The 27,751-nt window shown below is 40.6% G+C and overlaps 1 protein-coding gene across 7 annotated transcripts in view; it reads left to right on the top strand.

The window, feature by feature from the left end:
- Positions 1 to 27,751, top strand: part of SAMD8 (sterile alpha motif domain containing 8) — a 73,541-nt gene that overhangs the window by 17,646 nt on the left and 28,144 nt on the right. For 6 of the 7 annotated variants that reach the window (XM_077946531.1, XM_001096809.5, XM_077946533.1 and 3 more), the window contains one exon: positions 23,620 to 24,212. In XM_077946531.1, the coding sequence (XP_077802657.1) occupies positions 23,635 to 24,212 (578 nt within the window). In that variant the 5' untranslated portion in view covers positions 23,620 to 23,634. Of the gene's footprint in view, positions 1 to 20,226; positions 20,394 to 23,619; positions 24,213 to 27,751 lie in introns of those variants that run through there. The other variant, XM_077946529.1, reaches the window with a different exon arrangement.

Raw genomic sequence — 27,751 nt, 5'->3', positions numbered from 1 at the left:
TTAGCTAATTTATTGTTACTTCCTGAAAATACACTGAACATGGTTCAGAACTTGAGTTTGTGAGTTAGGGTGTATATTCTTTTTAAGGAATAGCGCTCTGCTGACATCACATATCCTCTAGCTATACGTCCTGTCTGCTTCCTACTATTTTAACTAGGTATTGAATGGATAGCCGATAATCCCAGTTACATCACAGACAGTACTCAGCATGTAACAGCTAAATGAACAAGTCCTCTTGAGACATTTTAAGTCAGAAAGGGTTAACTAGTTCATACCAAGGAACAACATGTACTTTTGTTCACTGTATTTCCATTGAAGGATACAATAACAAACTTTATTTGTTCTGGTTGAATATACTTTCCCATTTAGTGCAGTTAACTCTTCCTAGGTGATAAACCCTTTACGGGTCTTCACAGACAAATTAAAATGGCTATTTAACGTTTCCTGTATTACTATTATTATTATTTTTTTTTTTGAGACGGAGTTTCACTCTTGTTGCCCAGACTGGAGTGCAGTGGCGCGATCTCAGCTCACAGCAACCTCCGCTTCCTCAGCTCAAGCGATTCTCCTGCCTCAGCCTCCCAAGTAGCTGGGGTTACAGGCATGCACCACCATGCCCGGCCAATTTTGTATTTTTTTAGTAGAGACAGGGTTTCTCCATGTTGGTCAGGCTGGTCTCGAACTCCTGACCTCAGGTGATCTGCCCGCCTCGGCCTCCCAAAGTGCTGGGATTACAGGCATGAGCCACCACGCCCGGCTCCTGTATTATTTTGAACTGTAAAACTCTTTTAACAGCCCTCTAAAATTAATCTGGTTTTGATTTTTTTTTTCTTTAATTTTTTTTTTTTATTTTTCTTTTCTTTGAGACAGAGTCGCTCTGACACCTGGGCTGAAGTGCAGTGGCGTGATCTCAGCTCACTGCAACCTCCACCTCCCAGGTTTCAAGCGATTCTCCTGCCTCAGCCTCCTGAGTAGCTGGGATTATAGGTGCTTGCTACTACGCCCAGCTGATTTTTGTATTTTTAGCAGAGACAGCATTTCACCATGTTGACCAGTCTGGTCTGAAACTCCTGACCTCAAGTGATCCACCTGCCTCGGCCTCCAAAAGTGCTGGATTACAGGCGTGAACCACCGCACCTACCCTTCTGTTTTTTTTAGTTTTAATAGAAACAAGATCTCCCTATGTTACCCAGGCTGGTCTTGAACTTCGCTGAAGCAGTCCTCCCGAATTCGCCTCCCAAAGTGAAAGTGTTGAGATTACAGATGTGAGCCACCACACCCAACTTAGATTTTTTTTTTTTTTTTTGAGATGAAGTCTCGCTCTGTCGCCCAAGCTGGAGTGCAGTGGCCGGATCTCAGCTCACTGCAAGCTCTGCCTCCCAGGTTTATGCCATTCTCCTGCCTCAGCCTCCCAAGTAGCTGGGACTACAGGCGCCCGCCACCACGCCCAGCTAGTTTTTTGTATTTTTTAGTAGAGATGGGGTTTCACCGTATTAGCCAGGATGGTCTCGATCTCCTGACCTCGTGATCCCCCCGTCTTGGCCTCCCGAAGTGCTGGGATTACAGGCTTGAGCCACCGTGCCTGGCCCAGCTTATTTTTAATAACAGGTGAATTCTGAAATCTACTTTTGTATAAGATTAAAATAATACATATGGTATTATTCCATTCATATAAAGTACAAATGCAGGGAAAACTAAACTATATTGTTTATGGATACATAACAATATAGTTATGTATAGATGCTTAGGTAGTAAAGCTATAAAGAAAAACAAGGGATTATCAGGAAGATGGGTTTGTGGTTACCATGAGGTGGGCAGCAGGGGGTGGGGAAGGGGATTATTGATTAGAAGTGGTACACAGTGATACTGGGCTGGTGCCTTGGGGTGATTACAAAGTAAAGGAAGTGAATAGTTGGAAGCCTGAGATGAAAAGATTTGGTTTTTTATCCAGCTGTTTGTATTGCATTGTTAATACATGCATATACCTGGTTTTAGTACCTAAGTAGCAAAATTTCAGACACATACTGATGAAAATGGTATTACTTTTTCTGCAAAAGGGTCTTTTAACAAAAGTTGACACTTTCATAATATAGAAGCCCTACCTTCCTCCATACTTCTTTCTGTATTCTGAATCACCAAAAAAAACCATCTCAACTGGATCTTTTTTCCAGTGTGCTTTTCTTCTAATTCTAAAGATATTCGTTATATCTTCTTTGTACTTCCTCCTTCTCTTCTTCTTCTTCTTTTTTTTTTTTTTTTTTTTTTTAAGACCAAGGTCTTGCTCTGTTGCCCAGGTACAGTAATAACTCACTATAGCCTGGAAGTCCCCAGCTCAAGTGACTCTTTTGGACTTCTGGGTTGTTTGTTTGTTTGTTTTGAGATGGAGTCTCACTCTGTCACCAGGCTGGAGTGCAGTGGCATGATCTCGGCTCACTGCAACCTCCGACTCCCTGGTTCAAGTGATTCTCCTGCCTCAGCCTCCCAAGTAGCTGGGATTACAGGCACGCACTACCATGCCCAGATAATTTTTGTATTTTTAGTAGAGACAGTGTTTCACCATGTTGGCCAGGAGGGTCTCCATCCTCCTGATCGGCCCACTTCAGCCTCCCAAAGTGCTGGAATTACAGGTGTGAGCCACCACGTCCGGCTTAGACTTCTTCAAAGTTAAAATGATTAGCTAGTTTCATTTGGCATCTTCAGATTTGAATGTGTCATCTATGTAGGAAAAATAAGTTATATAATCTTAGGGATAGTAGAAAATGGTTTGTTTATACAGCCTTAGATACATAACAAAGCCATTAATGTTTTAAGAAACACCCCAAAGCCATCTGAGTTGTTACACGAATACATATTATTGGAGATTTATGTTAGGTTTAGCTGTGATCTTAAACCTTGACATCATAGTGTAGTGGTTAAGAGTAGAGGAAGTAAACAACTAGGTAAATCTAGAATACAGGTTATTCCACAAAAGAACTACCCTGAACTCGCCTCCTCCCCACAAAAAGAAACAAGAGCTAGGGCACTGTTCTAGACTAAAAGACACTAACAAGATGTGCTAACCAAGTGTAATGCATGATCCTAAATTGAATCCTTATTTTTGGGGGGAAACAGAAATAAAATAATATTTGAGGGACAATTGGGGTGATATTATGGTTAATTTTCTTAGGTGTGGTAATGTGTATTGTACTTATATAGGAAGTTGTCATTATTGTTAGAAGATGAATAACATCTAGATGCTGAAATATTTATGGTGAATGTCATAATGTCTTCATATTAAACAGTTAAGCAATGTCTTCAAAACATGATGAGAATTCTTAAAATAAAACCTATGATCAGCCAGCCGCGGTGGCTCACGCCTGTAATCCCAGCACTTTGGGAGGCCGAGGCAGGCGAATCACCTGAAGTTGGGAGTTCAAGACCAGCCTGACCAACATGAAGAAACCCCGTCTCTACTAAAAATAACAAAAAAAACAATAGCCGGGCTTCATGGCACACGCGTGTAATCCCAGCTACTTGGGAGGCTGAGGCAGGAGAATTGCTTGAACCCAGGATGCGGAGGTTGCAGTGAGCCGAGATCATACCATTGCACTTCACCCTGGCCAAGGAAAGCAAAACTCCATCTCAAAAAAAAAAAAACAAAAAACTATGATCATTCTTTAAATCTCTGGTAGGATTTAGTAACTTTATTTTCAACCCATCCTTTAGCTCCAAGGAAAAGCAGCATGAAGTGGTAGAAAGAGTACTGAATTTGTTGTCAAAATTGTTGGAGTTTAATTTTAGCATCAATATTAACTCTTTAGGTGACTTTAAATAATTTAAATTATAATAATTTAAATAATTTGTGTAAAGCAACTGTGGCAAAATGTTTGAATCCCAAATTTGAATGCTGGCTTAGACAATTTCAAGTAGGACCTTGGTCACTTCACTTCACTTTTCTGTGCCTTCATTGTCTCATGTGTAAAATGAAGATAATAGTAATATCTATCTCATAAAACTGTTGTGAGGATTAAATAATACTATAAAGATAGAGTGCTCAGAATAGTGCCTGAGCATTCAACAAATGTAGCTGCTGCTGCTGTTACTGTTTTATATTTATTTTATTATCTATTACTTTAAAGAGCGCTTGGAAGACTCGAGAGACAGAAAATATAAAACAGAAGTCCAGGCAGGCAGAACCCTCAAAACAACTAGGCAAAGATCAAGTAGGAATTGTTATAATTAGGAAATGAGATCACACATGAAATCACCCTGCAGGGTCTGACCTGTAGTAGGTATTCATAAATGTTAGTTTCCTTCTGTTATCCCTTTTTTCCCTCCTCATTTTATAGTATTATTTAATCTAAGGCTTGCAGAGCACTATGTGACCATCCAATGTAATTCTGCTTGTTCTCTACTTCTGGTTTGTATAACATTGAGTCTTTGAGATGCCTTTCCACACATCTGATTTCATCTATTACATCTTGATTTGATGTTGACTTGTTACCTCTCCTAATTACTACATAATGCAGTTGAATAAAATATACTTTAAGCATATACACAGAACTGTCTGAAAAGAAAAATCACGCTCTAGGGTTGACTGCAAATATATAATATTAAGAAAAATTGTAGGTTATTTTATATTAAAACATATACTAATTGGAAGCTTAGAATCTGTCTGTAATATCAAAATCTAATAGCCAGAAAACAGAACTTTGATTATTAAAAATAAACGATCAAATTTATCTGCAATTTATAAATTTCTGATAAAGAAATAAGTGAGCCTCCAAAATATGGTAAGAATATTTTTTAAAAATCTATAATAAATCTTTAAATCTCTGTTAGAACTTGGTAGCACTATTTTCAACCCATCCTTTAGCTCCACGGAAAAGCAGCATGAAGTGGTGGAAGGAACACTGAATTCATTGTCCAAATTCTTGGAGTTTAATTTCAACTCCAATATTAACTCTCTAGATGACTTTAAATACTCTAAACATCTTGGCACCTCAAGCCTCACTGTGCATTAGAATCACATGGGGAGCTTTTTTAAAAATGCAGATACAAAATTTCTGTCTCTTCTGCGAGATTCTGATTCAGTTGTCCTAGGATGAGGCATGGACATTGATACAAATACATTTTGAAATTTCAGATTATTCTAATGTATAGCCAGGATTGAAAACCTTTGTACATGTAGTTTCCTTAGAAGCCTACGCAAAGGAGTCATCAAAGAGAATTGGCTTTTTATATCCTACACTGTCTAGGAGAGAGAGAGACTGAAACTGGGAGATGAGAACAACCTTTTCTAGACAGGCACTCTCTACTCTGTGGCACTGATGTTACGTTACATCTCACAGGAAGTTGGATTAGATTTGGCCCAAGACGATCTGTTTTTCTTTGCCCTGATTACTTGCTCTACAAGTAGCATTCTGATTATTAAATCAGCCTCCTAGACACTTCAGAATTACAAAAGGATGTGCCTGAGATAATGCTTGAGCATTCCTTTTAGACACTTGAGTGCCTAGAATTGGTGCTCTAATTTATCCATTAGTACCTTGTGAGTTTGCTTTTTAGTCTCTCTTGGTTTGACCAACTCTGGGAAACTGACAGGGTCAAGTTTTGATCTCTAAGGGTGAATACCAGATCCTGATTCCTGGAAAATTTACCAAATTAGTGGCCCTGTGTTATCTCTTGACAGCTGGACATTTTAAATTTATGGATATAAAACTCCCTGAAGCCATGAAGAATTTGTAATAAAGTATTTTAATAACAATACAAATAAAGAGAAATATGTAATAACATCTTTCCTGTATACTCTTTTTTTTTTTTTTTTTTTTTTTTTTTTTTTTTGAGACGGAGTTTCGCTCTGTCGCCCAGGCTGGAGTGCAGTGGCCGGATCTCGGCTCACTGCAAGCTCCGCCTCCTGGGTTCACGCCATTCTCCTGCCTCAGCCTCCCGAGTAGCTGGGACTACAGGCGCCCGCCACCTCGCCCAGCTAATTTTTTGTATTTTTTAGTAGAGATGGGGTTTCACCGTGTTAGCCAGCATGGTCTCGATCTCCTGACCTCGTGATCCGCCCATCTCGGCCTCCCAAAGTGCTGGGATTACAGGCTTGAGCCACCGCGCCCGGCCTCCTGTATACTCTTAAGATTGAAATAATCAGCTGTCTAAAGGCAGATTTTTTTTTGCCAGCTATGGTGGCTCGCAGCTGTAATCCCAGCACTTTGAGAGGCCAAAGCAGAAGGATCACTTGAGCCCAGGAGTTCAAGACCAGCCTGGGCAACCTAGGAAGACCCTGTCTCTACAAAAAATAAGAAAACTAACTGGGCTTGGTGGTACACCCCTGTGGTCCCAGCTACTCAGGAGGCTGAGTGGAAAGATCCCTTGGGCCTGGGAGGTCAAGGCTACAGTGAACCGTGATCACACTACTGTACTCTAGCCTGAGCAACAGAGCAAGAGTTTGTCTCAGTCAATCAATAAAGAAAGAAAAAGGCAGGTTTTTGTTTTGTTTATAATGATCCTGATTGACTGTTGGTGGAAATGTAAATTAATATAGCCATTATGGAAAACACTGTGAAGGTTCCTCAAAAATTAAAAGAGAGGCTGGGTCTGGTGGCTCCCACCTGTAATCCCAGCACTTTGGGAGGCTGAGGCAGGCAGATTGCTGGAGCTCAGGAGTTCAAGACCAGCCTGGGCAGCATGGCAAAACCCCATCTCTACAAAAAAGTACAAAAATTAGCTAAGCATGGTGGTGCATGCCTATAGCCCCAGCTACTTGGGAGGCTGAGGTGGGAGGACTGCTTGAGCCTGGCAAGTGGTGGTTGCAGTGGGCCAAGACTGCACCACTTCTCTCCAGCCTGGGTTACACAGTGAGACCCTGTCTCAAAAAATAAAATGAAATAGAACTACCGTACGACCCAGCAATCTCTCTATTAGATGTATATCCAAAGGAAATGAAATCAGTATGTCGAAGAGCTATCTGCACCTCTGTGTTTATTGCAGCACTATTCACAGTAGCCAAGGTAAGGAATCAACCTAAGTGTCCATCTACAGGTAAATAGAGAAAATGTGTGTGTGTGTGTGTCTGTGGGCGTGCTCTATATTCATATTCAGCCATAAAACAGAATGAAGTCCTGTTATTTGCAGCAACATGGATCAATCTGGAAGACATTATATTAAGTGAAATTAGCCAGGCACAGAAAGACAAATACTACATGATCTCACTCAAATATGGAATCTAAAAAAACAGTTAATCTTGTAGAAGTAGAAAGTAGGATAGTAGTTATCAGAGGCTAGAGAGAAAGGATAGGAGAGGAGGATGGAGAGAGGTTGGTCAGCAAGTACAAAATTACACTTAGTTCCTTCCTTGTCCCTGCAAAGAACGTGATCTCGTTCCTTTTTATGGCCGCATAGTATTCTGTGGTGTATATGTACCACATTTTCTTTATGCAGTCTATCATTGATGGACATTTGGGTTGATGCCATGTCTTTGCTCTTGTGAATAGTGCTGGAATGAACATACGCATGCATGTATCTTTATAATAGAATGATTTATATTCCTTTGGGTATATACTCAGTAATGGGATTGCTGGGACAAAAGGCATTTAGTAGGAGCTGAACAGTGAGAGCAAATGTACACAGGGAGGGGAACAACACACACTGCGGCCTGTCGCGGGAGTTGGGGTGCCGGGAGAGGGAGAGCATCAGGATAAATAGCTAATGCATGCGGGGCTTAATACCTAGGTGATGGGTTGATAGGTGCAGCAAACCATCATGGCACACGTTTACCTATGTAAACAAACCTGCATGTCCTGCTCATGTATCCTGGAATTTAAAATAAAATAACAGGCCAGGCACAGTGGCTCATGCCTGTAATCCCAGCACTTTGAGAGGCTGAGGTAGGCAGATCACCTGAGGTCAGGAGTTCGAGACCAGCCTGGCCAACATGGTGAAACCCCGTCTCTACTAAAAATACAAAAATTAGCCTAGCTTGGTGGTGGGCGCCTGTAATCCCCGCTACTCGGGACGCTAAGGCAGGAGAATTGCTTGAATCCAGGAGGTGGAGGCTCAGTGAGCCGAGATTGCGCCACTGCACTCCAGCCTGGGCGGCAGAGTGAGACTATTCCCCCCGACCCCCCAAAAAATTATAGTTAGATGAGAAGCGTTAACTGGTTTTCTGTTGTACAGTAGGGTGACTATTACTAATAATAATGTATATTTCAAGGTAGCTAGAAGATTTTGAATGTTATCACCACAAAGAAATGATAGATGTGACTGGTGTGGTGGTTTATGCCTGTAATCTTAACACTTTGGGAGGCCGAGGCAGGAAGATAACTTGAGCCTAGAAGTTTGGGACCAGCCTGGGCTATATAGCAAGACCCTGTGTCTACAAAAAAGTAAAAAAGAAATTAGCCAAGCATGATGGCACATGCCTGTAGTCCCAGCTACTCAGGAGGCTGAGGTGGAAGGATCACATGAGCCCAGGGGTTTGAGGTTTCAGTGAGCTATAATTGTGTCAGTGCTCTCCAGCCTGGGCAAGAGAACAAGACCCTGTCTCTAGGAAAAAAAAAAAAAAAAAGAAAGAAATGATAACTGTTTAAAATGATATATGTGCTAAGTATCTTGATTTGATCATTATACAGTATATACATGTATTAACATATTACACTGGGCTGGGCGTGATGGCTCACTCCTATAATCCCAGCACTTTGGGAGGCTGAGGCGGGCAGATCACCTGGGGTCGGGAGTTCAAGAGCAACCTGACCAACATGAAGAAACTCGTCTCTACTAAAAATACAAATTTAGCTGGGCGGTGGTGGTGCATGCCTGTAATCCCAGCTGCTCAGGAGGCTGAGGCAGGAGAATCGCTTGAACTGGGGAGGTGGAGGTTGCAGTGAGCCGCGATCATGTGTCTACACTCCAGCCTGGGCAACAAGAGCAAAACTCCGTCTCAAAAAAAAAAAAAAAAATTACCCTGTACCCTATAAATATGTACAATTATGTGTCAATTATAAATAAAGTTGTAATTTTAAAAATGATCTTATGGCCGGGCGTGGTGGCTCACGCCTGTAATCCCAGCACTTTGGGAGGCTGAGGTGGGTGGATCACGAGGTCAGGAGATAGAGACCATCCTGGCTAACATGGTGAAACCCCATCTCTACTAAAACTACAAAAAATTACCTGGGTGTGATGGCAGGTGCCTGTAGTCCCAGCTACTTGGGAGGCTGAGGCAGGAGAATGGTGTGAACCCGTGAGGCGGAGCTTGCAGTGAGCTGAGATCGTGCCACTACACTCCAGCCTGGGCGACAGAGCAAGACTCCGTCTCAAAAAAAAAAAAAAAAAAAAAAAAAAGATCTTGTTTAGAAGGACATTGGGGAATTGAATGAATTAATATTTTGATGGCTACTTTTTTGTTTTCTGCACATTTATTTAATAAATGCTTATTGAGAACCTACCATGCGCTAATCATATAGGCCTTAGTAATCTTGGTTACTCTGACCATCTTTCCTAAAAATGAAACAAAAATAACCTAATAAAAACCCACTAAGCTCTTCTGCTGCACTATGTGCTACTTTTCTTTTCTTTTTTTTTTTTTTTTGGCTAGACACACTCTCATTTTGCCTTTCCTCCCTTTTCGTTTTCTTTCATTCGTAGTGTGGTACTTACCTGCTTTCATGTTCTTACTGCTATTGAACCTACTTAATAGATGAAGTAGCCAGATCAGAGCTTTTGTTTTGTGTAAGTTACTAATAGGTTATTTTACTATTCAAGTCTTTTTCCCCGTCACTAAGTGCTTGGTTGAGAAAAAATAGTTGAATAGCTTTTTGAAATAAAACATGTCATTCATTCCAAAGAATGCAAAAGTACATATAGTTAATGAGAAGAGAGCTGAAAAACATACCCTGCTTAGTTTCCCAGGAAACTAAGGGAAAAAAACATAAACTTACTTTGCCTTACTTAGAATTGGACCAGAATGTGGACCTTATATGAGACAGCTTGAAACCTTCAACTTTTGGTACTTAGCTTGCTCTGAAAGATGACAATTCAGAGGACTAAAGGGCCTTTGGTAATCAGTCAGGGTTCACTTGCAGGAGAGAGAAACTTCTCTGGTCTGGGCTAGGAATGACTTCTACAATATTTAAATTGGCCTGTCAGAGAAATGCTACCTTTGCTACAGTCAGAAGGTTGGTATTAGGAGGCCAACGTGAAACTGCTGAGTTTGAGAACACGGCCGTCTCAATACCAAAAAAAAAACAAACAGTAAAGAAATAGGCAAAAGACTTCAATAGGTGTTTCTCCAAGCAAAATATACAAATGTCCATTAAGCATATGAAAAGATATTCAACCTGGCTAATCATTACTGAAATCAAATCAAAATCACAATGAAATACTACTTTACATCATAAAAATGGTTACTATTAAGAAAAAAACAGAAAATTACAAGCGTTAGCAAGAATATAGAGAAATTAGAACACTTTGTGCATATTGCTAGTGGGAATGTAAAGTGGTACAGCTGCTGTGGAAAATGATATGGTGACTCCTCAAAAAATTTAACAGAATTACCATACAAGCCAGCAGTTCCACTTCTAGGTGTATACCTGAAGTAAAAGCAGGGACTTGAACAGATATTTGTATGCCCATGTTAAGAGCAGTATTATTCACAATAGCCAGAAGATGAATGCAGCTTAAGTGTCCATGGATGGATGAATGTGTAAACAAAATGTGATATATACATAAAAGGGGATATTATTCAGCCTTAGAAAGAAAATTCTGGGCTGGGCCTGTAATCCCGGCACTTTGGGAGGCTGAGGTGGGTGGATCATTTGAGGTCAGGAGTTCCAGACCAGCCTGGCCAACATTGTGAAACCCCTCCTCTACTAAAAATACAAAAAATTAGCTGGGTGTCGTGGTGGGTGCCTGTAGTCCCACCTACTTGGGAGGCTGAGGCAGGAGAATCACTTGAACCCGGGAGGTGGAGCTTGCTGTAAGCCGAGATTGTGCCACTGCACTTGAGCCTGGGCGACAGAGCAAGACTCTTGTCTCAAAAAAAAAAAAAAAAAAAAAGGAAAGAAAATTCTGACATACACAACAATACAGAAGATGAACCTTGAAGCCTAAGTGAAATAAGTGAGACACAAAAGAACAAATATTGCATGATTCTACTTATATGAAATATCTAGAATAGGGAAATTCATAGCAACAGAATGTAGGTTAGAGGATACCAGGGGCTGAGCATGAGGGGGATAGTGAGTTATTGCTTAATAGTTGCAGGGTTTTTTTTGGAGTGATGATGAAGTTCTGGAGATGGATAGTGGTAATTGTGGCACAACATTGAATGTATTTAAGGAAACAGAACTATAACACTTAAAATGGTAAAAATGGTAAATTTTATGTGTAGTTAGCCACACACACAGAAAAGAGCATATATCTGTTATGCAGGTATTAGGAAACCACTACTACTTGCCCCACAACCGCAGCTGCTTCATGACCCTTACAGAGTTAGTGACTGAAAACTGGAGAATTATGTGCACATGGCCAACATTTCCTTAATCCTTGTGGATAGCCAAAACTTCAGTAAAACGACTCTCATTCACCATCTGCTTTCCACATCTTGTCTCATGAGCATCTCATGAGCATCTAGTTGACTGAACCTAATTCACATTTGAATCCTAGTTTCAAGGGACCCTGAGGAATAATGATTAGCTTTTCAGACTCCGTAGTAGGAGGAAACAACTAGAGGGAGACTGGAAAGGATACTGAGTGCTACCTCGTCATATCTGCCACAGGCACTGAGTCAGAGGCGATTCATAGATGGCAGCACTCCTTTTAGTCAGGTCGCCATTTCCAATAGTGTTGAGAATGTCCTGCAGCTGATAAGTTGGAGAGGTAGGGTGGGGACAAAGTCATTATCTCTTTTTGCAGTTAATGGGCTGATTGTGCTATGGTATTTGAAGTTTTAATGTGGTGGAAAACATTTGGAGTATTTAAATTATTGTAAAGAGATTTGGGTCGTTCTAATGGTATGCATTAAAGACTCATTGACTAAAGAGTATCTGAGCTAATGTTTAGGAGTACCAAATGTAAGGTTGTTATGTTTATGATAAGCTTTTTTCATTTCATCAAGTATGGAGATAAGAATATAATAGAAAATATACTGAGTTCTTTTGCTCTTAGGCTGCCGAAATCTCTAATCAGTATGAACTAAATTTGTTTGGAGAGAAAAGAAACAAATTTACTAGTAAAGCATTTACTTGCTGAAAATTGCACTTCTTAAAAACAGTTTTCAAAAATTCTAACCAGAGGTGACGTCATCCAAAAGATATTTCATATTGTCTAGAACAGTCAGCTGTTTTTATCTGTTATCTATGACTTAAAACTAAGTTTGAATAATTCCTGTTGATAATCAAATTCTGCAGGAATGACTGTTCTCTCAGCACCTTGATAGGTATTGACCTTTGATGCTTAAGTAATTTTTTCTTTTTTTTTTTTTTTTTTGAGATGGAGTTTCACTGTTGATACCCAGGCTAGAGTGCAATGGTGCAAGCTCAGCTCACTGCCACGTCCGCCTCCCAGGTTCAAACAATTCTCCCGCCTCAGCCTCCAGAGTAGCTGGGATTACAGGCATGCGCCACCATGCCCGACTAATTTTTTTCTTTTTTTTTTTTTTTTTTTTGTATTTTTAGTAGAGACAGGGGTTTCACAACATTGGCCAGGCTGGTCTTGAGCTCCTGACCTCAAGTGATCTGCCCGCCTCGGCCTTCCAGCGTGCTGGGATTATAGGCGTGGATCACTACCCGTTAACATTTTGGACAAGTACCAAGCTTTGCATGAAATGCTTTTTAAGGTGGACCACGCTTTAATGGTGTAACAAGAGTTAGTATTTAAATCAGATTTGTTGATACAGTTATTTCACTTCTAGAAATTTAACCTAAGGCACTGCAATGCCATTTATAATAATAATAAAATAGTGAAAAATTGCTAACAATGGGGAGATGGATAAATTATTGTATAGTCATACAATGGAATGTTTTAAAACTATCTTTTCAAAAGACATGTAATAGCATTAGACAGGACTCATGCAGTAATGTTAAGCAAAATGATACAGAATTATGTATGATGTGTTTTCTCTTTATAGACAATTTTGCGTGTGAGAGATATAATAAATTATAAGGAGTGATTCTCTAGGAATTAGTTTTCAAATTTTCTGTTCTTCAATGAGTATATATTGCTTCTGTATATTTGGCTTTTTATTATAGAGATACTTAATTATAAAAGATTCAAACCATGCAGCAACTTGCAGACTAAAAATCCTAAAAACTCAGTCCCCAACCTAGAGAAATAGAGACCAGTTCATCAGTTTGTTTTTATATGAATTTTGTTTTTGGTGTCACATCTAAGAGATCTTTACCTAACCCAGGTCAGAAAGATTTTCTCCTATGTTTTCTTCTAGAAATTTTCTAGTCTTAGATTTTATGTTAGGTCTGTGATCCATTTTCAGTTAATCCTTATATGTGGTAGAAGTATGAATTGAGGTTTTTACATATGGATATCCATTTGTTCCAGCATCATTTAATGAAAAGGGTGTGTTTTCTCCACTGAATTGCCTTTGCACATTTGTAGAAAATCAGATATCTATATATATATAGGTCTGTTTCTAGACTCTATATTCTGTTTCCTTGATTTATGTTAATACCACTTTGTCTTGATTTGAGTACTGAGATAGGCAGAATTCCCTGGGTTCAAGCAATTCTCCTGCCTCAGCCTCCTGATTAGCTGGGACTACAGGCAAGCACCACCATGCTGGGCTGTTTTGTGTTTTTAGTAGAGACAGGGTTTTGCCATGTTGACCAGGCTGGTCTCGAGCTCCTAACCCCAAGTGATCCACCCACCTCTGCCTCCCAAAGTGCTGGGATTACAGGCATGAGCCACCCCGCCCTGCCAAGATAGGCAGAATTCTAAAATGACCCCTAATGACCTATGCTCTTGTATAATGGGAGGGACCTGTAATCCCACCTAATCATGGGATATGACTCCCATGGTGACTAAGAAAGGGAGATTATCCGCAGTAGACCTGATCTAATCAGACAAACCCTTAAAAGGGACTGGGCTTTTCCTGGAGAATTAATCCAAGTACAAGGGGAGGGAATTCAACACAGAAGAAGCTGCTGATTTTTGGGAAAAGAGGAAACCATGTAGTAAATAATTCGAGTGGTCAGTAATGTAAGCTTATGGTAATTTGTTACAAAGCAATAGAAAACAAATACAGGTAGTTGTATAATGAGCCTTTAAATCAGCTGTTTATGAAATGTATCAATATCTACAAAATTAAAGGCCCGTTGGGATTTTGATTGGAATTGGGTTGAATGGACAGATAAGTTTGGGGAAAATTGTCCTCTTACAGTATTGATTCTTCTGACCTACTCATTTCTCATTTTTAGGTATTTGTCTTAGCAGCGTTTCGTTGTTTTCAGCATGTAGGTCTTGCCCATGTTTTGTCAGATTTATCCCTGAGTATTTCGTATTTTTATGCTATTACAAATGGTATTTTGTACATTTTAATTTTTGGTTGTTTGTTGCTAGCATGTGGAAATACAATTGATGGCTGGGTGTGATAGCTTACACTTGTAATCCCACACTTTGGGAGGCTGAAGCAGGTGAATCTCCTGAGCTCAGGAGTTTGAGATGGGTCTGGGCAACATAGCGAAACCGTTTCTACCAGACATACTAAAAATTAGCCAAGTGTGGTGCGCATGTACCTGTGGTCCCAGCTACTTGGAAGGCTGAAGTGGGAGAATGGCTTGAGCCTGGAAGGTGGAGGTTGCAGTGAGCTGAGATCATGCCACTGCATTCCAACCTGGGTGACAGAGTGACACCCTGTCTCAAAAAAAAGAAAAAAAGGAAGACAATTCATTTTTGTTCGTTGATATTATACGTAGCAATCTTGCTAAACTGACTTATTCTAGTAACTGTTTTTGGTAGATTCTATTGCATTTTCAACATAAATAATCAAGTTGCCAGCAAATAGAGTTTTATTTCTTCCTTTTAAATCTGTATGCCTTTTACTTCTTTTTTTTTTTTTTTTTTTTTTTCCTCGAGATAGAGTCTCCCTGTGTTGCCCAGGCTGGAGTGCAGTGGCACGATGTCGGCTCACTGCAAGCTCTACCTCCCGGGTTCACACCATTCTCGTGCCTCAGCCTCAGCCTCCCAAGTAGCTGGGACTACAGGCGCCTGCCACCACGCCCGGCTAATTTTTTGTATTTCTAGTAGAGACGGGGTTTCACCGTGTTAGCCAGGATGGTCTCTATCTCCTGACCTCGTGATCTGCCCGCCTCAGCCTCCCAAAGTGCTAGAATTACAGGTGTGAGCCACCATGCCCGGCCTGCCTTTTACTTCTTTTTCTTATCTTATTACACTGACCAGAACTTCTGATGTTTCATAGAAGTGGTGAGAGTGATGATCTTGCCTTGCATCTTTTTTTTTTCCTTATACTCGCTTTTTTGTTTTGTTTTGTTTTGTTTTTGTTTTTGTTTTTGTTTTTGTTTGTTTTTGTTTTTGAGAAAGAGTCTCACTTTGTTGCCCACACTGGAGTACAGTGGCGCGATCTCAGCTCACTGCAGTCTCTGCCTTCTGGGTTCAAGCGATTCTCCTGCCTCAGCCTTACAAGTACCTGGGATTACAGCCACCCACCACCACACCTGGCTAATTTTTGTATTTTTAGTAGAGATGGGGTTTCACCATGTTAGCCAGGCTGGTCTTGAACTCCTGATCTGAGGTGATCCGCCCATCTCAGCCTCCCAAAGTGCTGGGATTACAGATGTGAGCCAACATGCCCGGCCTTTGTTATTGATTTCTGCCCTCATCATTATTATTTCCTTCTGCTTTGAGTTTAATTTTCTCTTTAGCTTCTTCGTGGCATTATTTTAGCTGATATTAGTGGATTTCCATTTCTCCCAACCTTTGTGCTATTGTTAACGTATGTTTAACATATGTTATAAATCCCACAGTACATTGCTTTTTGTTTAAACTGTAAATTATCTTTTTTTTTTTTTTTTGAGATGAAGTCTTGCTATTTTTAGCAGAGATGGGGTTTCACCATGTTGGCCAGGATGGTCTCAATCTCTTGACCATGTGATCTGCCCACCTTGGCTTCCCAAAGTGTTGGGATTACAGGCGTGAGCCACCACGCCCGGCCTAAATTATCTCTTCAAGAAACTTAAGGCCAGGTGCGGTGCCTCCCAGCACTTTGGGAGGCCAAGGCAGGCAGATTACCTGAGGTCAGGAGTTCAAGACCATCCTGGCCAACATGGTGAAACCTCGTCTCTACTAAAAATAAAAAAATTAGCCTGGTGCAGTGGCATCGGCCCATAATCCCAGCTACTGGGGAGGCTGAGGCAGGAAAATCTCTTGAACCCAGAGACAGAGGTTGCAGTGAGCAGAGATCGTGCCACTGCACTCCAGGCTGGGTGATAGAGTGAGACGCTGTCTCAAATAAATAAACAAAAATGATAAGAAAAAATGCATATATTTATGAATGTGGCTACCATTTTGGTGTTCATTTCTTTGTGTAGATTCATATTTTGGTGTGGTAACATTTTCTTTCTGCTTGAAGGACTTTAAATTTTTGTAGTGTATGTCTGCTGGTGATGAAATCAGCTTTTGTGTGTCTGAACAAGTATTTGCCTTTGCTTTTGAAGGATATTTCACTGGGCATACAATTATAGGTTGATTTTTTTTTTTTTTCTTTCAGTACTTTAAAGATATTGTTTCACTGTGTTCTAGCTTGGCTTGTGCCCAGTAAGAAATCTCTTATTATTCTTACCTTTGTTCCTAATGTGTCTGTTTTCTCTTTTGCTCTTAAGATTTTCTCATTGTCACTGTTTTTAAGTAATTTGATTTTGATATACCTTGGTATAGCTTTCTTCTTGTTTCTTATTTTTGGAGTTTGTTGAGCTTCTTGGATACACATGTTTATGGTTTTCACCAGATTTGGAAAATTTTTGGCAATTGTTACTTCAAATATTTTTTTCTGTTCTCTCTTGTCTTTTGGAGGCTGTTTGATGTTGTTCCACCTCTCACTGACGTTCTTTCTTTGGTGTGTGTGTGCGTGGTAAAATACATACAACCAAATGTATAATCTAAACTTTTTTTTTTTTTTGAGTTGGAGTCTCACTCTATCACCCACGCTGGAGTGCAGTTGTACGATCTCAGCTCACTGCAACCTCCACCTCCCGGGTTCAAGCGATTGTCCTGCCTCAGCCTCCGGAGTAGCTGGGATTACAGGCACCTGCCACCATGCCTGGCTCTTTTTTTGTATTTTTAGTGGAGACGGGGTTTCACGATGTTAGCCAGGATGGTCTCGATCTCTTGACCTCATGATCCACCCACCTCGGCCTCCCAAAGTGGTGGGATTACAGGTGTGAGCCACTGCGCCCGGCCGAAACCATTTTTTATATAGTGCAGAGGCATTAAGTACATTTACTGTGTTGTGCAACCATTATCACCATCCATCTTCAGAACTTTTAAAAAATCTTCCCAAACTGAAATTCTATACCTATTAAAAAATGACTCATTCTCCCTCCTCCTAGTCCCTGACAGCCACCATTCTACTTTCTGTCTCTGTGAATTTCACTACTCTAGTTACCTCATATAAGTGGAATCTTACAGTATTTGTCCTTTTGTGACTGGCTTATTTCATTTAGTATGTCTTTAAGGTTCATCCATGTCATAGCATGTGCCAGAACTTCCTTCCTTTTTAAGGCTGAATAATATTCTCTTTTTTAAAGTTCTCTCCCTTTTGTGTGTGTGTGTGTGTGTGTGTGTGTGTGTGTGTGTGTTTTATTGTGAATAGTTTCTTTTCTTTCTTTTTTTGAGACAGGCTCTTGTTCTGTTGCCCAGGCTGGAGTGCAGTGGCACGCTTTCAGCCCACTGCAGCCTTGAACTCCCGGACTTGGGTGATCTTCTCACCTGAACCTCTGAGTAGCTGGGACTACAAGCATGGACAACCATGCCTGGCTAATTTTTAAAAATTATTTATAGAGACGAGGTCTCACTGTGTTGCCCAGGCAGGTCTTGAACTGATAGGCTTAAGCAATCCTTCCACCTCAGCCTCCCAAAGTGTTGGGATTGCAACCAGGGCCTTTGAATTGTTTCTATTGTTACTTAGTTACATTTATTGCTCTTACCTTCTTCAGTGTCTCATCAGCTGTTAGTCCCATCCAGGGTATTTTTCATCTCAGATAATGTCATTTTATCTCTAGAACTCTATGAGTTGCATTAGTCTTTTTTTAATGTATCTATTTCCTTTTTTGTTGAGATGGTGCGAGGGCAGGGGGCATCTCCCTTTGTTGCTCAGGCTGGTCTTGAACTAGCCACAAGGGATCTTCCTGCCTTGCTTTCCAAAGTGCAGGGATTACAGGCGTGAGCCCCCGTCTGCCCATTGTGTGTCTATTTCTTCATTTAACTTTTTGGACAAATGTATTACACAATTATCATAACTATGTTAATGTCCTTATCTGCCAATTTTATTATCTGTGTAAGTTCTTGATTGATTGATTGTTCTCCTCATTGTAAGTGATACTTTTCTGCTTTTTTGCATGCCTGATAATCTTTGACTAGATGCCAGACATTATGAATTCATTGTTGGACATTATGAATTCATTGTTGTACTCTAGATACTTTGGTATTTCTATTAATATTCTTGAGCTTTTTGTGGGATGCTGTTCAACTACTTGAACACAGTTTGATCCCTTTGAGTCTTCCTTTTAAGATTTGTTAGGATGAACCCAGAGACATGTTTAGTCAAGGGTAGGGTTTCTCAATAGCAGCACCATGACATTTGGGGCCAAGTAATTCTTTGTTGGGGGAGGGGATAGTCCTGTGCATTATAGAATGTTTAACAGCATTCCCCCCCAAAGTTGTAACAACCAAAAATGTCTTCAGACATTGCCAAATGTTCCAGGAAGTGGGGAGGATTGCCCCCAGTTGAGAGTTGCTGCCGTAGGGTTAGTTTTGCCTCACTACCATGGCAAGATCTTTCTGTGTACTCTACCCAAAGCTGCTCATGAGACCTTTTTTCAATCTGGCTATTTGGAATAGGCACTTTTCTTGGCCTCATGTGAGTGCTGGGAATTCATTTGGGTGGTCTTTCCTTGGTCTTGGTTAGTTTCCTTACATATATGTGCTGATAGGCATTCAGCTAAATATTCAAGAGAGACCCGCAGATCTCTGGAGTTCTCGTCTGTGTATCTCCTCTTTAGTATTGTGCCCCATAAACACTAGCCATCTTGATCCCCCCCAACTCTCAGCTCCATCTCCTCAACTCATTGAGCCTGCCAGACCTCATGTGAGTTTCCCATCCTGTGCCTCTTGTGGCTGAGAAACTCAAGGCCATAACCTGGTGCGGTAGGGTTCACTTTATTTGTTTCCTGGCTCTCAGGGATCTTCCTGATGTCCAGTGTCTTGAAACTTTTTTTTTTGGAGACGGAGTTTTGCTCTTGTTGCCCAGGCTAGAGTGCAATGGTGCGATCTCAGCTCACCTCAACCTCTGCCTCCCGAGTTCAAGCAATTCTCCTGCCTCAGCCTCCCAAGTAGCTGGGATTACAGGCATCTGCCACCACACCCAGCTAATTTTTTGTACTTTTTAGTAGAGACAGGGTTTCTCCATGTTGGCCAGACTGGTCTCGAACTCTCAACCTCAGGTGATCCACCCACCTCAGCCTTCCTAAGTGCTGGGGTTACAGACGTGAGCCACCACACCTGGCTGAAAATTTTTTTTCCCCATATATTTTGTTTGTTTTTTGGTTGTTTCAGGTCAGAGGATAAATCTGGTTCTTGTTAGTAAATCTTGGTCAGAAGCACATGTCCTTTAACAGATCATTTATTTGTATTAATTATTGATAAAATCTTAATTCTTAATATCTGTAAACACTAATCTAATTTCCTTATTTTTCAATTTGTATTTATCACTCAAAGTCTCCTGTTCCCTGTAATTCCTTTGGTATACCATAAATATTAAATGGGCCCTAAAGCTTTTTATCATCTTTTCATATACCTCTTTCATGTAGGCTTTCACAGTGTTAGCTAAGTAGTGATTTAGTATGGGCCTCTTAACTATTATATAGTAGCATACAATTAAAGGGCATGCACTGACCTGATAAAGCAGAACAGTGAAATGTGTCATGCTTTTAGGGCATTCCCACAGCAGGCTCAAAGACCTCCAAGAGACTTCCATGTATAACTCATATTTTCTAGCAGCTACAACGTCAGCATCAAAGCCTGTTAGCCTGATTGAGGTTGTAAAGAGCTCGTGAGCTAAGACAGGGGAAAAAACTAAGAGAAGAATCATTCTGAACAGAGTATGAGAGGAAACTGTCCTAACGAATAATTCTTCAAGAATGGGAGTGACGTGGAACCCATTGGTGGTAAGCTGTTAGAGAAAGGGGAATGTTAACAGACTAGAAATAATGTGACTAAAGAAATCTGGCCTTTTTTTTTTTTTTTTTTTTTGAGACGAGTCTCCCTCTGTTGCCCAGGCTAGAGTGCAGTAGTGCGATCTCTGCTCACTGCAAACTCCGCCTGCCAGGTTGAGGCAGTTCTCTGCCTCAGCCTCCCTAGTAGCTGAGATTACAGGCGCCTGCCACCACGCCCGGCTAATTTTTTTGTATTTTTAGTAGAGACGGGGTTTCACCATCTTGGCCAGGTTGATCTTGAACTCCTGACCTCATGATCCACCTGCCTCAGCCTCCGAAAGTGCTGGGATAGGCGTGAGCCACTGTGCCTGGCTGGCTTTGTTTTATGTGAAAGAAACTTGTCTCTCAGATTCGCTATGTCATAACTGCTACAGAGATTATAGCATGTGCTTGTTGGATATCCAAGGATGAAGTAGTTTAGTCAGAGCATACCTTGGGTAAAAGAAGGTATGTATAGTAGGTAGGGTGAAAGCATCTAGTTATCCATGTGAACGAAAACAGCAAAATCATACTTCTAATGGAATTGTATATGTGATATAATAAGTGATATAAAATAATACATAAATGTGTAAGTTCCATGTGTTAAAGTGAATAAATCATAATTCTTTGACATTTGAGGTGGTGATGATATGCTATAGCTAAAAAGAGTTAAGAGTTTTTGTTATCCCGTAATGCATAAGAATTAGACAACTTTGTAAAAAATATAGACTCCTTGTAAATGGATGTGATAGTAATTTTCAAAGACAGGGAAAGTAGGTGGGTCGATAATAAAAGTTATTTTGTGAAACAAAATATGACTTAAGCCTTCCAAAAATTAAGATTGCTTTTAGTAATAAAGAAATAAATACTTACTGATTAACTGACATTTCCCTGACATTCATCTATGGGTGGATTTTATCAAGCTTATTGTTTTCTAAATAGTTTTGATGATACAAGTGGTACTCATGTAGTTAAAATGTCTGCCTTTGCCAAGTAACTGTAAGTCTTCGTGGCAAGAGTTTATGTGGGTAAAGAATTCAGAGTAGTACCAGCTTTTTACTTTTCTTGTTGTAAGGAAGCACAGAAAGTTTTTCATAGCTAACAGTGCATTTATATCACTAAATGCATTTATATCACAGTGCATTTATATCACTAAATCATTAAATCAAGAATTATTACATTGAGGAAGAGGATGCTGTCCTCATTCATTTATCCTTCAGGATAGAAGGATATTCATTTGTATTGCTGTTTTATTTGGTTTTTCAAGACTTCGAAAATAAAGTTTAACCTAACATACATAGAGAAAGTATAGATCACAATTATATAGCTTAATGAATTTTCACAAAATGAACAAACCCATATAACTAATATCCAGATTTTTAAAAAAGAACATTTGTATTATGACAGTTTTTTTTTTTTCCAAGCTGGGTAGTAGGCACATAGGTGTTCGTTGTATCATTTTATTCTTTTATGCTTTAAAGTTTGCCTACCATTTTAAAAAAATTATCTCAGGAGGAAATACAATCTTCAGAAGTCTGGAAAGTGTCAAAAAACCTACAGGCTTTAATAGTTGAGAAAGTGCTTTTGAGAAATAGTGTTTTTTTCCATGTAGACCTTTGTCTCCTGTGTATCTGATATACTTTATAAACCTGAGGAGGCCCAAGTAACTGAATGTTTTACAATAGAAGAACATAAATAGAGCTGTGTGAAATCAAGGTAGTAAAAATTATTGGTACTTTTTAAAACATAGCACATTATTGGCCTTTTATTCTGCAGTATAAAGTCTGGGTCATCAAATTTGTGAGTACATTGAAATGACAGTTTTAAAATTTAAATTTATTTTAAATTTTAAATAAAATTTAAAAATTTTATTGCTAAAGTCCATGATAGTTTAAGAATAAAATGCCCTATTCAGTTCTATAATGTAATATTCAAAGCTGTAGAAAGAACTGAGTTATTATTGAGATTCAAATATATGTCTAGTTTAAAGGCTTCATATCTGTTATAGAAATCATTTTGTATATAGTAGTTAGAAATACGCTTAATTGGCCAGGCGCGGTGGCTCACGCCTGTAATCCCTGCACTTTGGGAGGCCGAGGCAGGCAGATCACGAGGGCAGGAGATCACTACCATCCTCGCTAACACGGTGAAACCCTGTCTCTACTGAAAATACAAAAAATTCTCCGGGCGTGGTGGCAGGCGCCTGTAGTCCCAGCTACTCCAGAGGCTGAGGCAGGAGAATGGCCTGAACCCGGGAGGCGGAGCTTGCAGTGAGCCGAGATAGCACCACGGCACTCCAGCCTGGGTGACAGAGCAAGGCTCCGTCTCAAAACAAACAAACAAACAAAAAAATATGCTTAATCTAAAACGTTTCCTAGAATTACAGTTATCTACTTTTCTTTTATGTTTATTTCCCCCCAGGTGGGGAGATACATTTTCCATGAACATGGAGATTTCAGAAATTGGATTTTTTTTCTCTCTTTTCTTTGACTTTCAAAAATATAATAAATCTTCCTATATTTCTTGATTTTATGAAAAGTATTAAAATGGGATTTTTCTTAGTTCTCGAGTAGACTTTTTAATTATGACTGATGTAGTGGAAAAGCCGTTTGTAAAATGTCTTTCTATAGAAATATTTGGTTATTAAATTTTCTTCTGCTGTTGGAGTCATATGCATAAAATTATTAGTGTGTTAATCTATTGAAAACCATTCATTATTGAATAATTTTTCTTTTACTCTAGGAGCCAACAGGATGGTGTAGCTAAATTACTGTTTCTGGGGGAGGGGGGTGTGTGTATTTATATATATATAGCTTATTTTTTGTTTTTGAGACAATCTCCCTCTGTTGCCCAGGCTGGAGTGCAGTGGCACAACCATGGTGCACTGCAGCTTTGACCTCCCAGACTCAGGTAATCCTCCCACCTCGGCCTACCAGGTAGCTGAGACTATAGGCGTACCACCATGCCCAGGCTAAATTTTCTTTTTTGGTAGAGATAGGGTCTTGCTATGTTGCCAGGACTGGTCTCAAACTCCTGGGCTTAAGTGATGCTCCCAACTCAGCCTCCCAAAGTGCTGGGGATTATAGGCATGAGCCACTGTGCCTGGCCTGTTTCTGGTGTATTTATGTGTGTTTGTCTTTGAAGAAATTGTTAGGACACACTGAAGCTTTTGTTTTGTTTTCCTGTTTTCTCCTGACAGGCAGTGGAGGAGGAAATGGCAGGTCATAATCAACTCTGCATTCGCCGCTGGACTACCAAGCATGTAGCTGTGTGGCTGAAGGATGAAGGCTTTTTTGAATATGTGGACATTTTATGCAATAAGCACCGACTTGATGGAATCACATTGCTAACATTGACTGAATATGATCTCCGGTCTCCTCCTCTGGAAATCAAAGTCTTAGGGGACATTAAAAGGTTAATGCTCTCGGTCCGAAAATTGCAGAAAATACATATTGATGTTTTAGAAGAGATGGGCTACAACAGTGACAGTCCCATGGGTTCCATGACCCCTTTCATCAGTGCTCTTCAGAGTACAGACTGGCTCTGTAATGGGGAGCTTTCCCATGACTGTGACGGACCCATCACTGACTTGAATTCTGATCAGTACCAGTACATGAATGGTAAAAACAAACATTCTGTTCGAAGATTGGACCCAGAATACTGGAAGACTATACTGAGTTGTATATATGTTTTTATAGTATTTGGATTTACATCTTTCATTATGGTTATAGTCCATGAGCGAGTGCCTGACATGCAGACCTATCCACCACTCCCAGATATATTCTTAGATAGGTAAGTTTTGTTTCTGGTTGCTAAGTTTGTAGGAGGTTGCTATAATTAACAGCAGTGATACTATATTTGTGATAATTATATTGTTTCTTATTGTGGTAGATGTATACTTTCCATTTGCTTTATCTGCTGGTATAAAAAGATATGCTTTGAAGTTACCTTTTTCACTTAAATTAGGCCTTTAACCTAGGTGAGTGAGAAAAACCACTGCTTAACTTTTTAATTTTTCAATTTAATTTAATTTTAATTTAATTTAATTTAATTTTTTATTTTGAGACAATCTCACACTGCACTGTCACCCAGGCTGGAATGCAGTGGCATGACCATGGCTCACTGCAGCCTCAACCTCCCGGGCTCAAGCAATCCTCCCACCTCAGCCTCCCAGGTAACTGGGACTGTAGACATGTGCCACCACGCCCAGCTAATTTTTAAGTTTTTTGTAGAGATAGAGTCCCACTGGGTTGCCCAGGCTGGGCGAACTCCTGGGCTTAAAGGATCCTCCCACCTTGGCCTCTCAAAGTGTTGGGATTACAGGCATGAGCCATCAGGGCCTGAACTGCTTAATTTATTTTTGTGTAGTTATAGCTCCTTGGGTACTTTAGATTTTTTGAGACGAGTCTCGCTGTGTCACCCAGGCTGGAGTGCAGTGGTGTGGTCTTGGCTCACTGCAACCTCCACCTCCCTGATTCAAGCCATTCCCCTGTCTCAGCCTCCAGAGTAGCTGGGATTACAGGCACATGCCACCATACCCAGCTAATTTTTTTGTATTTTTAGTAGAGACGGGGTTTCACCATGTTGGCCAGACTGGTCTCGAACTCTTGACTTCAGGAAATCCGCCCACCTCGGCCTCCCGAAGTGCTGGGATTACAGGCGTGAGCCACTGCGGTTGGCCAGGTACTTTAGATTTTAAGAGGGTATCCTGGAATGATGTTTGTAATAAGTGGAACTTGGTTGCCTTTTTTTATAATGAAGAATAGGGTTCTACTTTTTTCAAAAATATTGGTGGTGTCATATCACCAAATGAATTGGAACTATCACAAAGAGGACAAATGGATTCAGTGATAGCGTGCTGTTTTATTACATACTGAATACATAAAAAATATTGTATATGTGTAACATATGAAAAATAAGAATAGGACAGTAGGCCGGGCATGGTGGCTCATGCCTATAATCCCAGCATGTTGGGAGGCCCAGGTGGGAGGTTTGCTTGAGTCCAGGAGTTCAAGACTAGCCTACAAGTTCAAGACTTGCAACATAGCAAGACCCCCATCTCTCCAAAAACTTAAAAGTTAGCCAGGCATGATGGCACATGCCTGTAGTCCTAACTACTCAGGAGGCCAAGGTGGGAGGATCATTTGAGCCTAAGAGGTCGAGGTTACAGTGAGCTGTAGTTGCACCACTGCACTCCAGCCTGGGCAGCACAGCAAGACCCTGCCTGTCTCCAACAACAACAATAATAATAAAACAGTAAAGAAGTATTCAGAACTATTTTCACATTTTTGATTTTTAAATCTTTTAAAAATTTGGGTATTACTTCCTTGTTTGTTAATTTTTGGTTTTGTTTTTGTTTTTTAGATGGAGTCTTGCTCTGTCACCCAGGCTGGAGTACAATGGCATGATCTCAGCTCACTGCAACCTCCGCCTCCCAGGTTCAAGTGATTCTCCTGCCTCAGCCTCCCAAGTAACTGGGATTACAGGCACCCACCACCACACCTGGCTAATTTTTGTATATTTAGTAGAGACGAGGTTTCACAATGTTGGTCAGGCTGGTCTCGAACTTTTGACCTCAGATGATCTGCCCACCTCAGCCTCCCAAAGTGCTGGGATTACAGGCATGAGCCACCGCGCCTGGCTGCTTGTTTGTTTTTTATAAAACATTTTGCCCTTATAAAAGTGCTTTTGCTGGGCATTAGGGCTCACACCTGTGATCCCAGCATTTTGAGAGGATGAGGCATGTGGGATCACCTGAGGTCAGGAATTCGAGACCAGCCTTGCCAACATGGTAAAACCCTGTCTCTACTAAAAATACAAAAACTAGCTGGATGTGGTGGCGGACACCTGTAATCTCAGCTACTCAGGAGGCTGAGGCAGGAGAATTGCTTGAACCCGGGAGGCAGAGGTTGCAGTGAGCCAAGATCGCGCCATCGCACTCCAACCTTGGTGTCAGAGCGAGAGTCTGTCTCAAAAAAAATACATATGCTGGGCGCGGTGGCTCATGCCTGTAATCCGAGCACTTTGGGAGGCCGAGGCGGGCAGATTATGAGGTCAGGAGATTGAGACCATCCTGGCTAACACAGTGAAACCCCGTCTCTACTAAAAATACAAAAAAATTAGCTGGGCATGGTGGCGGGTGCCTGTAGTCTCAGCTACTCGGGAGGCTGAGGCCAGAGAATGGCGTGAACCCAGTAGGTGGAGCTTGCAGTGAGCCGAGATTGTGCCACTGCACTCCAGCCTGGGCAACAGAGCGAGACTCCATCTCAAAAAAAATACATACATACATACATAAAGTAAAATAAAACTGCCTTGTAGTATTTGTATTTGAAAATGAAATGAATTTAAAATGTCTGTGTTACCGTGCCAGAATAATGTATACATCTCATTTTGCTACCTGTCAAACCCCAACTAAAACTAGGTTTTTTTTGTTTTTGTTGTTTTGAGACAGAGTCCAGGTTGGAGTGCAGTGACGCAATCTCAGCTCACTGCAACCTCTGCCTCCCGTGTTCAAGCTCTTTTCCTGCCTCAGCCTCCCAAGTAGCTGGGATTACAGACATGTGCCACCATGCCCAGCTAGTTTTGTGGTATTTTTAGTAGAGACAGGGTTTCACTGTGTTGACTAGGCTGGTCTCGAACTCCTGACCTAAAATGATCCACCCACCTGGGCCTCCCAAAGTACAGGGATTACAGGCGTGAGCCACCATGCCTGGCGAACTATAGTAAAGAGTTTTTTGTTTTTGTTTTTTAAGTAAGCCCACAAGATGGAGTGGATAAAATAGGAGAAAACAGCCATACATTTTTGGAAGTTGGAAGACGGATGAGTGGCAATTGGCAAACCCAAAATTAACCTAATTATAAAATTTGAGCAATGGGGAAAACTGAGAACCAACCCAGTTTATATTGCAGATTTCTCAAGGATCTGGATACTGGAGGTGAAGGGGTGATACTACAGTAAGGAGAACTTATTGAAAGCTGTTTAAGAAGTTGTTATATCCCTGTATCTCCTCTCCTGTTTTATACAGTTTTTCCAACTGTAAACAGAAGACCCCAAGGAAGTAAGGAAGAAATCATGTGGCTGTCTGGGGAAAATAGTACTTTAGGGAAAGGAAACAGCCGAGTGCAAAAATCTGTACTGGGAGTGTTCCTGGCAGGTTTAAGGAACAACCAGTGAGAGATGAGAAGAGCAGATCTGAGAGGAGACAAGAAGCCAGGTTGTGTAAGGACTTGAGGACCATTGTAAGGACTTCAGCTTTCATTCTAAATGAAAAGGGAAGCCACTGGAAAGTACTGAGGAAAAGAGTTGAGGGATCTAACTTCTATTTTAAAAG

Source organism: Macaca mulatta, chromosome 9 (genome assembly GCF_049350105.2).
Source record: "Macaca mulatta isolate MMU2019108-1 chromosome 9, T2T-MMU8v2.0, whole genome shotgun sequence".
Taxonomy (NCBI): Eukaryota; Metazoa; Chordata; class Mammalia; order Primates; family Cercopithecidae; genus Macaca; species Macaca mulatta.
This window is presented reverse-complemented; position numbering and strand designations above follow the sequence as displayed.